The sequence below is a fragment of the Phodopus roborovskii genome, unplaced genomic scaffold, assembly GCF_943737965.1.
Source record: "Phodopus roborovskii unplaced genomic scaffold, PHOROB, whole genome shotgun sequence".
Classification (NCBI taxonomy): Eukaryota; Metazoa; Chordata; class Mammalia; order Rodentia; family Cricetidae; genus Phodopus; species Phodopus roborovskii.
Genome location: NW_026126418.1, coordinates 43,675,369 through 43,689,882, shown reverse-complemented (window position 1 = coordinate 43,689,882; position 14,514 = coordinate 43,675,369). Strand labels below are relative to the sequence as shown.

General features: G+C 42.2%; 1 protein-coding gene across 1 annotated transcript in view; it reads right to left on the bottom strand.

Moving 5' to 3' along the window:
• Pla2r1 (phospholipase A2 receptor 1) overlaps positions 1 to 14,514 on the bottom strand; it is a 113,489-nt gene that overhangs the window by 35,222 nt on the left and 63,753 nt on the right. Inside the window, exons 11-12 of the mRNA XM_051184602.1 lie at positions 12,627 to 12,796; positions 476 to 678 (exon numbers count right to left, since the gene is read on the bottom strand). Of these exons, the coding sequence (XP_051040559.1) occupies positions 476 to 678; positions 12,627 to 12,796 (373 nt within the window). The remainder of the gene's footprint in view (positions 1 to 475; positions 679 to 12,626; positions 12,797 to 14,514) is intronic.

Below are 14,514 nucleotides of genomic sequence, written 5' to 3'. Positions count from 1 at the left end.
AGGCATAAAACCCAGAGAAGTATTTTCCTGAAGAGTCCATATGCCACCCTGAGTAGCTTTGCTGAGGCTTGAGGTACAGGCACTCTAGGATCCTAGGTGTCTACTGTTTCTTGCAGTCTATCTGTGAACAGTAAAGTTGTTTTGCCTGACTTGTGGGAGTGTTCTGCCATTCTGGATTTGGATTCTCCCACCAGTTCTAGAAACTGATCAGGCTTTCAGAGCTCTTTTCCAGGTAACCAGTATATAGGGTCCTTTTCCTTGGGTTTAATACTGACGCATGATATTTCTGCCTTCAGTGACACTGGGGAATATCTGCCATCTTTTTTATCATTTAGAATTATTTGGAATGCAAACATAAGGATAGAGAGGCAATAGAGAATAACTGTATTATGCTGTGTACTGGGAACTGTAAGAAGGCAGTCTTAGAATAGAGAAATTATGTGGCAAATGAATATGCAGAAAGCCTTGGCATTACCTTGAAGCAACTGGTCAGACCAGGTTTTGATTCCCAATCCAAATAGCAGTTGTGGAAGGGCCACCTTCTCTCAAACTCTGTTCTCTCCCAGGATTTGACTGGCATTTTGCACAGGGACATTGCCTTAAAGTTGCTACAGTCCTTTACTTCCCAGCGACCAAGTGGACTTCCCCCTCGCATGACAACACAGCCACCGCTGTAGCCTAAAAGCAGAAACCAAGCATTTTAATATAATGTGATTATACCGTTTTGTGCTCCAAAGACAGCTCTCTGGAGTGTTGAATAATTGACACGTCATAATGAAGCACCAGAGAAGAACAATGAAGACAGAAAAGGATGCTTTATTGGCACAATTATCTCATTTCTCTTCATCTCTGGAGAGAAGAACAGAAAACAGAAACACGAGAGAAAAGAAGCTGTGAAGCCTGAAATTTGGACATTGTCTGCTTTGAGCTCAGATGGGAAATGATGGGAAATGAGGCGCTGCTCCGATTGGAGCTGAAGAATGCCCTACTGCTCGGTGATGTGCTCTGAAACCACATTGTGACCATCACAATGGGAAATACACAGTGCTTGTCCCCTGAGAGCAAGGTGCACCAGGGCAAACCAGTCACATGAATAATGGATTCAAGGCAGACAAGAAACAGAACAAAGACCCACACTCTAAGCCACAAACCATGGAGAATGGAGAAAATGAGATAAACTCTTGAAATGGGGGTAAATCTCATGGGGTTGAAGGCGGAAACAGAGTTGATATCAGGGAAATGAGGGAGCAGGCTTCTAAGTGAGACACAAGCTCATCAATTTCACAGTGTGTCAAATATTAGAGGGGAATCCTCCTCAGTCATGGATGAACCTTCACATGTTCTTTTATGTGTGTTGAACATGAAAAATACTTTTCCGTAGAAACAAGTATTCATGTTTCCAATCAAGATTTAGGAGACAGGGCCCTATTAATTAGTCTCGTTCTTATGTTTGTGATCTTCCTCTCTCTGGCTCAAGAAGGCTGGGGTTACAGATGTAGAACACCATGACTGACCCCCAGAAACAATGTACAGACTGAATGAAATTTCTTAAGTTTGTGCATAATTTATACAATTTATAAGATTACTAAAAATATGCATCAGTGGTAGTGTACACCTTTAATCCCAGCACTTGAGAGGCAGGGGCGGGTGGATCTCTGTGAATTTGAGGCCAATCTAGTCGAGAGAGAGAGAGAGAGAGAGAGAGAGAGAGAGAGAGAGAGAGAGAGAGAGAGAGTTCCAGGACAGCCAGAGCTATACAGAGAGACCCTGTCTCAAAAAGCCAAAAAAAAAAAAAAAAAAAAAAAAAAAAAAAATTCAGTGAATATTAGTGGAAAACAAATTGGTTTTAAAAATTGAGTGATAATGTCATTGGTTCTTTTTCTTTTGAGTTTGGACTGATCATTAAATGAACTAAATTGACATTCAACAACTATATAAAATTATGTATCTACAACCTGCTTGTATACAGGGGAAGATATACTCAAAATTCTGGGGCAGACTTCAGAAGTAACCACAGAGCCTGCAAAGAGATTTGTCAGCAGAGTTTATGGGAGGTGGAATTTGAGCAAAATTTTAAAGAATGAAAAAGGAAAAGAGTTTTCAAGGTGGGCTTATGAAAATCAAGTGACTCCAGACAAGTGACAAATTTGGACCTAAAAGCATTTTAAAATTATGTAGTCCGTTAGTATGAAGTATTTATCTGGCTTAAGTTCCCCTTAGAAGAAATGGCCACTTTTATTTTAGTGTATAGCTAGAATTATGTTTACATATACTAACAAGCTTATGCATCAAACTGACCCAAAAGGTGAAAGCAAGTAGATGTAAAGTATAAAATACACAAAGCGTGACTTACATTGGATAAAAAAAGAGTGTTGGTTCATGCAAAGACCAACAGATGCCTACAGTGGCCACTACTTAGTACTACTAATGATGAATGGGGTAGGGGAGAGGCAAGCAACAGAGCTCATGTAACTGCCTTGGCCCAAGAACAAAGTTTTTTAGGTCCAGGGAGCTTAACTGTAGGATGAGGCCCACAACCTAGCTGTATCATGAGCAATAGAGGAAGAGTGTATTTTTTTTATGAAGCCAGATTGAACTGTGGAAACCCAACAGGAGGCCTAGACATACTACACTGTGGGCTGTTCCAGTGCATGGGAAACATGCATGTTGTCTGACTCCCCAACTCTTCCTTTAAGGCATCCTGGTGGGACATTCATCACTACAGCTCACAGGTAGAAAAGTCTTCTAGACATAACTTCTCATTTGGATCCTTGAGCTGGGATTCTAGTCTCAGCACAAATATTTAATAACTTAACATTTGAGTTAATTAATTAACCATAAGTCTTGTTGAAAACAGATAATTCCTTTTCTTCTCATGGGTATTCATGATGATCAAATGAAATAATTACTAAGAAGGACTTCATGAAACAGAAAGCTAAAACCAACCCTGTCCTTACGGGCATTTTCATTACAATACTGGGAAACTCTGTGTGTGTGTGTGTGTGTGTGTGTGTGTGTGTGTGTGTGTGTGTGACACAAGTTCTGCTGTGTGTTCAAGACTTTTTAAAAGGTTTGAATCAGCAAGTTTACAGTAATACTTTTTTTTTTTTAGCTAGCCTTGCATTTTGTCTCACTTCCCCACATTAGACAATGATTAACTAGCTATAGTTTTAGATGCTGTGGATATTCAAGTCATCTTCATTAGTAAGGAAGGAGATGCTTGTGGCCCACCATGAAGATGAAAAGTGCTGCAGGAGTGTTATTGGTATTCTAAAGTGGTTAACTTAATGTATCATTTGACCCAAATTTTAGCATCTCAGTCCCAGAGAAGCAGTAAAATCGTGTAATAAAGGGAGGCTGGGCTAAGGGATATATAAAGGGAATTTGTAAATCAATTCATGGGGAAGCTTGCCAAGTCAAATAATAAGGGAAGGATAGAAGGGTAGAGGCAGGCTTTTCCCAAAGAAAATGCTCTTTCATTCGATAACTCAGTTTCTGCTGGAGAGGGGACACTCCTCCTTCTCATTGGTGAACCTCACATCTCACATTTCAAAGCACTCTCTTGACCTGCCTTTCCTCCCTGGTCCCCTTCACCATCTCCCTTAAGCATCAGCTGAAAAACTTTCTGTAATTAAATTCTAACTCATGATTCTAGATTTTTTCCATGTGTTACAGCTAATCACAGGTAGTGACTTGATCTGTGAAAGCTATCATCTGTGACCTCTCTGGCCAAATCCTTAAATATAAACCAACTAATCAAACCAGTTTGTGGTATCAGGGCAGGACAGAATTATGCTGGGCCTTGGCATCTTTAGACAGTTATTTGACTTGGTCTGTCTAGTTACTTCCAATTCTCTTCCACAACTCCCTCACTGCTCAAGTTTCCATCTGCCTTTCCTTCCCTCTCCCTTGTTCTCTCTTCTAAAGAGTAAGGCAAAACTCTTGGGACAGATAAGGTGGGCTTTCTGGAAGGCCCCAATCTGCTCAGTACTGTGTTGGCCACTTTGTGTGGTCTTTCTGCTGTTTATCTGTAAATACTCTTGGAGGCAAAGATTGTGGTAGCATCTTCCAATGGAAAAATTGAGGCTCAAAGATGTGCCACAGGCCACAGAATTAGGGAAGGCTTGATCCTGGCTTGGAAACCATGCTTATCAGAGTCTAATTGTGCGGTGGTACCGAAGTCTGGGTATGTATTCAATACAAGGCTGCTGGAGGAAACTGTTCTCTTGAGGTTATGGCCCCCATGCTGTTGTTTAGCTCTTCTCAACTTGACATGAACTGGGAGGACAGCGCCTCAGTTGAGGATTGGCTTTCATCAGATTGGCCCGTGGTTATGTCTGTGTCACATTTTCTCAATTGCTAATTAATACAGGAAGGTCCAGTCCACTGTAGGTGGTGCAGTCCCTGAGCATGTGGACCTGGGCTATAAAGGAAAGGTAGTTGAGCATGCCAGAGGAAACAAGCCAGGAGTTAGCAGTGTTCCGCCCCAGTCTCTGCTTCAGTTCCTGCCTCCGGGGTTCCTGTCTCAAGTTCCTTGATAATGGACTGTGATGACTAGGATATGTAAGCCAAATGAACTTTCCTCCTAAAGCAACTGCTTTTTGGTCAGTGTTTGAGAAAGGTTAATGAGAACAAGCCTCCCCTTGCACTGAGCTCTGGAAACCTCAGCCCCCAGCATGGTTCTCTCCCTGTGTAGCCACAGGGTTCCCTTGAAGAACTCCTGTCATCGGTTATCTTGCTTGACTGTAAAGAGGCCTGGACATGTGCTCAGAACCAGATCAAGCACATCCACACAGGTGTGTGGTGTTTCACATCAGAATCCCGAGGATCCTCAAGCTTGACTGTCCCAGTAACTGTTTGTTGATTGGGGTGACAGGCTTCCAAGTTCTCGCTTTGTAAAAGATACTTTTAAGCAGACAAATCTGGCCCATTTTGCTAGGATACAGTTGCCCTTGTCTGGCAGATTACACCTGATTTGGAAGAATTGGAGCCCGGGTGCCCTGGATGGTCCCATGTGACAGATCTAGGAATGGTTCTGATGCAGAGCTGAAGTTACAGACTGCTGAGAAATAGTGATTTCAGGTATTCTCTTAATCTTCTGAGACACACCTGAAGCTCACACCCTAGAAAAGTGTCTGTGCTATCTTACCAGGAGGCGACCCCCTGTTTGCCCTTATAGACCTGTCTCCATTCACTGGAATCTGTACTCTAAATATAAGGCATGTCTGTTTCTATGCATTATTCTTTCTATTTAATCTGTAGCAATGGCTTGTGCAGTTCAAAACCATGCCTCCTGTTTTATGGAATGTTCTACTTCTCCCAAAATATTAAGGCTAGGGAGTCCTTTTGTTGTTTTGAAAGAGGAAAATCTCAGAATTTCCTGGTGTTGAGAGAACTGAGAATTTTGGCAGGAAAAAAGAAAACAAAAACAAAAACAAAAAACAAAAACAAACAAAAACAACAACAACAACAAAAAAAAAAAAACACCAACCAACCAACCAACAAAACAAACAAACAAAAAAACAGATAAAAGACAAATTAAGGAGAAACTCTGTAGTCCTGAACTAAAACTTAAAGCATCAGTTTGAACCAAGAAAGCATCTCCTCTTCACCTGTGCAATGCAAGCAAACACACACACACACACACACACACACACACACACACACACACACAACATATTTCCGAGACATGACCAAGGGCATAGCAAGAAAACCCTCAGTGAGCCCCCTAATGGCCAGATTTGTGTGAAAATGACATTTCCCATAAAAAGAAAACCTAGTGGTTCTTGATGAAATGGCACAGAAATTTACATCTTGTCATAGTGGTAACAAGAACCCTATGGAAGACTGAAGTGTCACACCACCAGTACTCAGGAGTACCAGTATCCTTAAAGACATTGGAATCAAACAGATGGGGCTTAAACATTAAGGACAGTTGCAATGGATGGAGGTATATCAATACTTAAAGCCCCTACTTCACAGTGACGTTGGAGGAGCCCTAACCTCTAATTGCTCACTGTTGGAGAACACTAATGAGGAAATAATTCTTTTGGAAACTAGGAAGAGGAATGATCAAGCATCTATTCTTGCTTTCTTATAGAATCTGTACCACAAACCAAACAAAGTATTGATTGCAGAGAGTTACTTTCTTATTGAAATATCTAAGCCAAAAATTAAGACACTCCTAATAGGCCAGGTGGTGATGTAGTTTGGTAGTAGATCACTTGCCTATCAGGAGAAGGCCCTGAGTTTAATCCAAACCAAACAACAGTAAAACCCAACTCTACCAAATCAATGAATTTACACATCAAGCAGTCCCTATCACAACAAAGAGAAAACTGGACATTGTGTTACTCTATACAGAACAAATAACTACCAAAATAATATAGTTTTTCTGAAGTAAAATAAACCTCAATTTTGATCAGGTCTTTTATAAGCAAGGTATAGATTTTAGGAAAATTTACAAGATGAATAACCCATTTAAATTAGTAAATACACTTGAAAAGAAAAAAGGGATAGATAGAAAATCTAGACATTAAAGTAATCTTTAGGGGACTTTAATAATCAATTACAGTATACAAATGTTATTTGGATCCTGATTTAAAAAAAAAAAAAACCTTAAAATATACGTGTGTGTGTGTGTGTGTGTGTGTGTGTGTATGTGTGATTTAGATATTTGGGCATTACTTGAAAAAAAGATTTATGACACTAAAGAATTATGGTTTTAGGGCTGGAGAGATGGCTCAGGGGTTAAGAGCACTGGGTGTTCTTCCAGATGTCCTGAGTTCAGTTCCTAGCAACCACATGGTGGCTCACAACCATCCATAATGAGATTTGGTGCCCCCTTCTGGCATAAAGTTGTACATGCAGACAGAGCACTCATATACCTAAAAATAAATCTTTAAAGAATTGTGGTTTCAAATGAGATCATCATAATATGTTTTTGACAGAGAAGGCCTTATACTTTAACGATAATACTGCAATACTTGTGGATGAAACAATCCGATGTCTGAGATCTGTTTTGAGAAAAGATTCAGACGGGCCTGAGGTTAGAACTGAGACAATACTTACCATGACTCAGTAAGTGCTTGGTGCTCCATTATAATATTTAATGAACAATAGACAAAGCTGAGAAAAAATGGCTGAACTGTGATTTCACCATGGGCTGCCCATCTTGTAGGCATACCTTAAGGACAACCTTGGCCTGAGTTTATAAAAAGCTTTGGGCTTCCCGAGTTCAGTGGTCAATTTCGGTAGTCAGTTTATGCTGGATTAAGAGTCTGACCCAGGGCCTGAGCTGGTGGACTCTTTTGTGACAGGCAGGAGAGGAGAGGTGATTTACAGTGGTGTTTCCACAAGCTGCAATTGAAAAGGAAAAGAGAAACACGGGGGCTTTTATATTGCTATTTTTTTTTCCAGAAACGATTTACATTTTCCTCTTATTCAGAGACAATTTACTCAGTGTCAGTCAGCAGGCACAGCCACACTGAGCATCACAGAGTTATTTTTGCTTCAGGGAAAAGGAAGAGAGTAATGCCACTCACATAAATTACCGCAGAAACTTATGAATGACAGGGCGCTCCGCTTCATTTCCAGATTTTAGACATCTAAATATGCCCCGAGGAAGTTAACATGGAAAACCAAAAGTTTTGTCTGCTCAGAATGTATTAATTTATTTTGACAGGTATAGACAGACACTTCTAACCAAATTCTGCAGAATATAGACACGATCCTGAGTAGGTCCTTCTCAACAGCATAGTGACACAAAGCTGTGTTGTTCCCTGTCATGCAGTGATGTCCAGTAGCGTGGGCTGTGGTGCTTCCTATCTCTGAGCTGTGGCAAGTCAACAGTCTTCAGACAGAATTCTTAAGCTGATGCTTACACACACACACACACAGTGTCTGTTGTCATGTCAATTTACATGCATCTTAGAAAAGCAAAATTTTGAAAAAAAATATCCAAACTTGTAAAATAGTAGTTTTAGGTCTGCAGAGAGTTGAATGGGATACAGAATTTTTCCATACAGCCCCTTCCCTGCTGCCTGTGCACTCTCCCTCACTATAGGTGGCACATTTGTCACAACAATGAACCTACAATGACACATCGCCATCACTCAGAGTCCCTCCTGTCCCTGTTAGGTACTTCATTTATACAGGAGGAAATGCAGGTCTACATTTCTCTGTCATTTTCCTTGCAAGGCAAAGCCAACTGGCAAAATGTCCTTCAATTCTTATCTTGTAGAAATAAATAGTTCTTCAGTTTTAAAGGATAATTTCACAGAGGATAGAACTCTTAGTAGTCTCCCTCCCTCCTTTATCACCAGATTTTCCACAGGCTCTCTTCTTGCCTGCATGGCCCCTGAGAAGGCCGAAGTACTCTTATCTGTGCTGCGGTGCACGGAAGGCGCTTTCTCACTGTGGCTCCTTTGCCTTTTATTTACCTGGAGTCTGAAAGTGATATGTGTAGATCCTTAGTCATCTGGGAAATGGAACCAACACTGCTTTGAGATTTCATCTTATACCTGTCACAATGGCCAAGATCAATGAAACAAATGACAGCTTATGCTGGCGAGGATGTGGGGCAAGGGGGACACGTCTCCGTTGCTGGAGGGAGTGCAAACTTGCACAACTACTATGGAAATCAGTGTAACGGTTCCTCAGGAAGATGGGAATCGGTCTACCTCAAGATCCACCTATACCACTCTGGGATATAGACCCAAAGGACACTTCATTCTATCACAGATACACTTGGTCAACCATGCTCACTGCTGCTCTATTCATAATAGCCAGAAATGGGAAACAACCTACATGTCTCTCAATAGAAGAAAGGTAAAGAAAATGTGATATTACTCAGCTTTAAAAAAATGATATCATGAAATTTGTAGGTAAATGGATGGAAATATAAAAAATCGTCCAGACTAGAAAGACAAATACCATAGGCATTTGCTTATATGTGGATATTAGCTGTTAAGTTAATTAATCAATGATAACCAAGTTACAGTCCATAGAACTACAGAGGTTAGGTAGAGAGCAAGGGGGCAGGAAACAGATCTCCCTAGAAAATGAAAATAGAACAGATAGCTATGAATAGAAGCCAGGGGTGATTGGTGAGGGGTGGGGCTGAAATGGACTGAGCAAGCAGGGAGGGGGAAGGGAGAGGAGGATGAGGGAGAGAATACAGGGAAAGACAGCTAAAATTAAGGGCCATTTGAGGAGTGGTATGGAAACCTGATGGAGGAGTATTATGAAAACCTGATATAGTAGAAGATTTGTAAAATATATACATATATGAAGGCAATCTAAATGAAATCTCCAAATAACGGGAGAGACAGAACCCCACTTGGACATTCTTGTCACCAAATAAACCTTCTGGTACTGGAAATGCATTATATCTAATTGAGTTGTTGATCAAAGGGTTCCCATGGAGTTCCCCCAAACAACCTATGCTGTTGCCAAGGCTATAGATTTCTCTCCACGAGTGGACAGCAAGGTCCTATTGCTGAAGACAGCAACTACACAACTCATTGGCCATGGAGAAGTTGAGCTGGTGCCTACATAGAGCTTTTGCCACCGCCAGTTAGTGTTGCTGATCCTGGAAGGTACTCTGCACTCTACCAAAAGAGAAGGATAAATACTATCCCATCTACAAACTCTTTGAAATATAATAGTGTCCTGCCTGCAAGATATGCCAATGCAACGATGGCTTCAAGTTTGATACCTGATTTGATTTCAGGCCTACTCAAGGAGATAGAACCCATACCCAACTCTGTGATCAAGAACCTGAGACTAGATAGCTCAGGGACCTATGATAAAACCAAATACTGCTGCTCTACTAAGGGAATGTAGCAATAAAACTACTCCTATGCTATACTCATAGATCAGAGCCTTGTTCAGACATCATCAGAGAAGCTTCCTCCTACAGTAGATGGGAACAAATACAGAGACCCACAACCAGACAATATGCAGAGTGGCAGACCTTGGAACACTCAGTCCTACATTGGATGCCTTCATCAAATTCCTCCCCACAGGGTTCAGGGACCCCACAGAAGAGGAGGCAGAAAGAGCCAGGGGGGCTGGAGGACACCAAGGAAACAAGGCCTCATGAACACAATAGGACCAATGCACGCAGGAACTGGCAGAGATGGAGGCAGCAAGCACAGGGTGCGCGCGTCTGCATCTGATGGGGCCCTAGAGTTGGAAGGAGAAGTGGATACATGACCCCACCCCTAACCCAGAAGCTATCTCCAATTGAAAACCACTTACAACAATTGACAGCCACTTACAAATGTAAAAAAGGAAGTTTTGCTGGGGAAACAACTACTCTTAAGTGTAGGCTGCATATCCAGCAGTAGATGGCTAACAGAAAATGAACTCAATGGCATCTTTGGAGGTTCCTTGTCCCATAATGCCATGTTGGGCTCTTTTTTTTTCCTTCTTCTTTTTAAAAATCATTTTTATGATGGGCATTGATGGCACTCAGAAGGCAGAGGCAGGTGGATCTCAGTGAGTTTGAGGCCAGCCTGGTCTACAAAGTGAGTTCGAGGACAGCCAGTATTGTTACACAGAGAAACCTTGTTAAGATTATTTTTTTTCTCTTTTATTTCCCTACAGGTCCTTTGTGTACCTATTATGGCTACTGGTTTTAGGCTTTTATGGGATTCCTGAAGGTGAGGATGAGTGACATCTGGTTCTATATATATATTTCTTGCACTGTTTCTTGAGCTCTTTCCCTTATGATCATATTGCCGTATTCTGATGTGTTTGCTTTTATCTTATCTTGTTTTATTTTATTATTATCCCTTAGATGCCTGTGTGTTTTCTAATGAAAGACAGAAAGGTGAATGTATCTGAATGAGAGGGGAGGTGGAGAGGATTCAGGAGGAACAGAGGGAGGACAACCATAATCTAGACATATTGTATGGGAAAATAAATCTAATTTTCAACAAGACAAACCAACAGAAAGCAAATGCTATGTGTAACTAGCTTTTCAGCGGGAGGGTATTTGTCTTGCTTGGTGCTCTCAGAGCTTCTAGAATCTTTGGTTTAAGAACACTCATTGTCTGAGGGTTACCTCTTCTTTCTTTCTTCCTTCCCCATCCTTCTTCTCTCCCCACTAATATATTTAAATATGTTTTAATTATCCCATTTTGCTCTTTTTCTCTGTTTTTCAGATTTTTAAGTTTCTATGTCATAACCTATAGCGTAGGGTTCCCTTGCTTAACAAGTGCAGGGTACTATTAAGCCACAGGTACCCTTCAATCCAGTACCATGTCTTGCATTTGCTCTCTTGGTTTTTTTCCTCAGAATGCCCATCTCCTTGCTTTCCATTAAAGCCTCCATGATATTAATTGTAATTTCAAGGTTGCTGGATAATTCCAACCTTCCTGTCATGTGACTGGTTCTGATGCTGGTTCAGTTTCTTCAGTCAGCACATTTTGCCTTTAAGTCCATTGACAGTATTTCTCTTCCTTCCTTCCTTCCTTCCTTCCTTCCTTCCTTCCTTCCTTCCTTCTTTCCTTCCTTCCTTCCTCCCTTCCTTCCTTCCTTTCCTTCTCTCTTCTCCTCCTCCTTCTTCCTCCTTTTTTCAAAACAGAGTTTCTTTTTGCAGCTTTGTAAACCAGGCAGGCCTTGAACTCACAGAGATCTGCCTGCCTCTGCCTTCCAATTCTGGGCTTAAATGCACATGCCACCACCACCTGGGGATGGTATTTTTGCTGCAGCTAGATGTGGTATACTTGGTAAAAGGAATTGGTGAACATTGTGAGGTCAATTGTCATAGAAGGGTGTGTAGGTAGGGTAAAAGGGCCAGCAAAAGAAATCCACTTTGGCCCTGACTCCAGAGCCAACTTTGAATCCAGAGCCAGTGGGGGAAAAAAAAAAAAACTTTATCCATGAATCCAGAACCAGAGAAAAACACCCTGACTCTGAAACCAGTGCCAAAGAAACACATTTTATCCCCAGAATCAGAGCCAGTGAAAGAAATATGCCTGGCCCTAAAATTAGAGCCAAAAGGCTAAAAAGGACCAGTGAAAGAAACACAGTTGGCCCTGAAACCAGAGCCATCTCTACCACTGACCAACTAAGCTAGCCAATCCCTGATCAGGAAAACTAACCACGCCCTGAGCAGAAAACCTTCTTCTCCCTCCCCCCTGCCCCTAAGAAGCCTGATAAGCCCCTCTGCCTATTCAGTTGCTGGCTGTCCTTTCCCACCCTGGCAAAGGCAGCTACTCTCCTGGACTCCTCCTTCCCAAATAAATCTCTTTCTCAGAAGAGTCTTAAGTGAAGATCTTCGTTCACTGGTGCAGAATAGAATGGACCATGAAGAGGGTCTATAGGGAAAGACACAAGGAAGGCAAAACTTTCTGACAAGTAAGGTAAGTGTGGTCTCCAGCAATAGTTGCATCCCTTAAAAAAAAAAAAAAAAAAATCACCTGATAAGTATGAACTTTAAAATGGCCACCCTATGTCACCTCACGTAGACCGGTTGTGATCACTTTAGCTACATGAGGCATTAAGAAAATGTTAATGGAGCATTAAAGGACGTGACCAAAGAGTAGAGAGAGTTTGAGGCCAAGGAAACAGATTTGAAGGGGTGAAGTGAGCTGGTGTTGCATGGGAATACTCACTGGGTTGATGTGTGTTCCAGTGTGTGTACTGTACCGGCTCAGTCTTCTGCCCCACCGTCTTCCAAGTGTACTCTCCTGTATTGTTTTGGTCCTGAAGAGCTATCCAAAAATAAGTGTCTTTTGTTTTTGCCACACTACTGATGAAACTGGTTACAAAAGCCTGTTCAAACCTTGAAAAAAGAGAGAAAAAGAAAAGGAATTTGTTATACTAAGTTTATGGATAATTAAAAACATCATTAAATCATAACAGAGTGCACAAAACAAATACACAAAGACCCTAGTGTTGCCCGTAGATGTCAAATGTCAGCACAACTTCAGAAATGTGTGACTCCTAAAGTCCCAGGTCTGGTTCTGCAGTTGAGTGGCAGTCTCCACACACACACATCTATGTGTCTCTTAGAAAAAGATGTCTATTTTTTATTTAGGCCAAACACCATGCCCTGTACCGTGATGAGGAGGCAGGAGGCAGGAGGCAGGAGGCAGGAGGCAGGAGGGAGGAGGCAGGAGGCAGGAGGCAGGAGGCAGGAGGCAGGAGGCAGGAGGCAGGAGGCAGGAGGCAGGAGGCAGGAGGCAGGAGGCAGGAGGCAGGAGGGAGGAGGCAGGAGGCAGGAGGCAGGAGGCAGGAGGCAGGAGGGAGGAGGCAGGAGGCAGGAGGCAGGAGGCAGGAGGGAGGAGGCAGGAGGCAGGAGGCAGGAGGCAGGAGGGAGGAGGCAGGAGGCAGGAGGCAGGAGGGAGGAGGGAGGAGGCAGGAGGCAGGAGGCAGGAGGCAGGAGGCAGGAGGGAGGAGGGAGGAGGCAGGAGGCAGGAGGGAGGAGGCAGGAGGCAGGAGGCAGGAGGCAGGAGGCAGGAGGCAGGAGGCAGGAGGCAGGAGGGAGGACACTATGCTTTCTGAACATGCGTCCTCTCCCCCTTCTTGCTTAGTAAGAAAGGAAGGGAAGGAACAATTTTATGTTTCCCAAATCAGTCTGTTCACAGGCCTATGGAGTCTTTGGCTTATTCAAATGTGTTCAAACGTGCATTTTCACTGAAGATAAATTTCAACAAATCCAAGGCATTCCACCCACTATCATTTTCCCCAAGCAACTGAACGAATTTTCTCCCAGTGATTGTTGGCAATGCTCCTTTTCAACTACAAACTCACCCAAAGCAGATGTAGACAACTTGTACACACATGCATACACACACACACACACACACACACACACACACACACACACACAAACACAAACACACACCTATAACAAAGCGCAAACATCAAACTCAGCTAGCATTGAATTCAAAGCTTCGTTTGAAACTACGTTTAGAGCACACCAAGTTCAAAGGACTTCCAAATGGAGGAGATGTCTGGCCATATCTGCTGAGTCAAAGGAAAACACAAAGCCTGGTAAAATTACCCAAGAAACCTCAGGAGAAAGAGCATTAGACTTTTAATATTCAATTTGAGATTCCCTTTATAGCATGCATTATTCACTTGCTATGGGGAACAAAAGCAATGTGACCGTTTATAAAATCGAGGCGCCTCAAAGGGAATGGGAAGGAAATGGCAGGGAGAACAAAAGGTACTACATTAAGTGCCTTAGGGTCACCCCAGAGGACTTCTGGGAAGGACCTTAGGGAGGTGCTCACTGTGGCAGAGCATGTGGGTTTCATCAGACTTTAGTAATATTTTCTGCAAATGCTCTATCAGCAACTGAAAATATTACACCTCTAAAATCAGAGAAGTTACTTTTAGCCATATCTCAGAGGCAGAATTTTACATACATGTGTTTCTGAGGGAGGGTATGTAAAGCTAAGTATTGTGTAGATGCTATGGTAATTTTCCTTATTCTCTATTGGCTTGTGCTGTCACAGTGGAAGATCTGTTTTACTGATGCCTTCTGCTACCTAG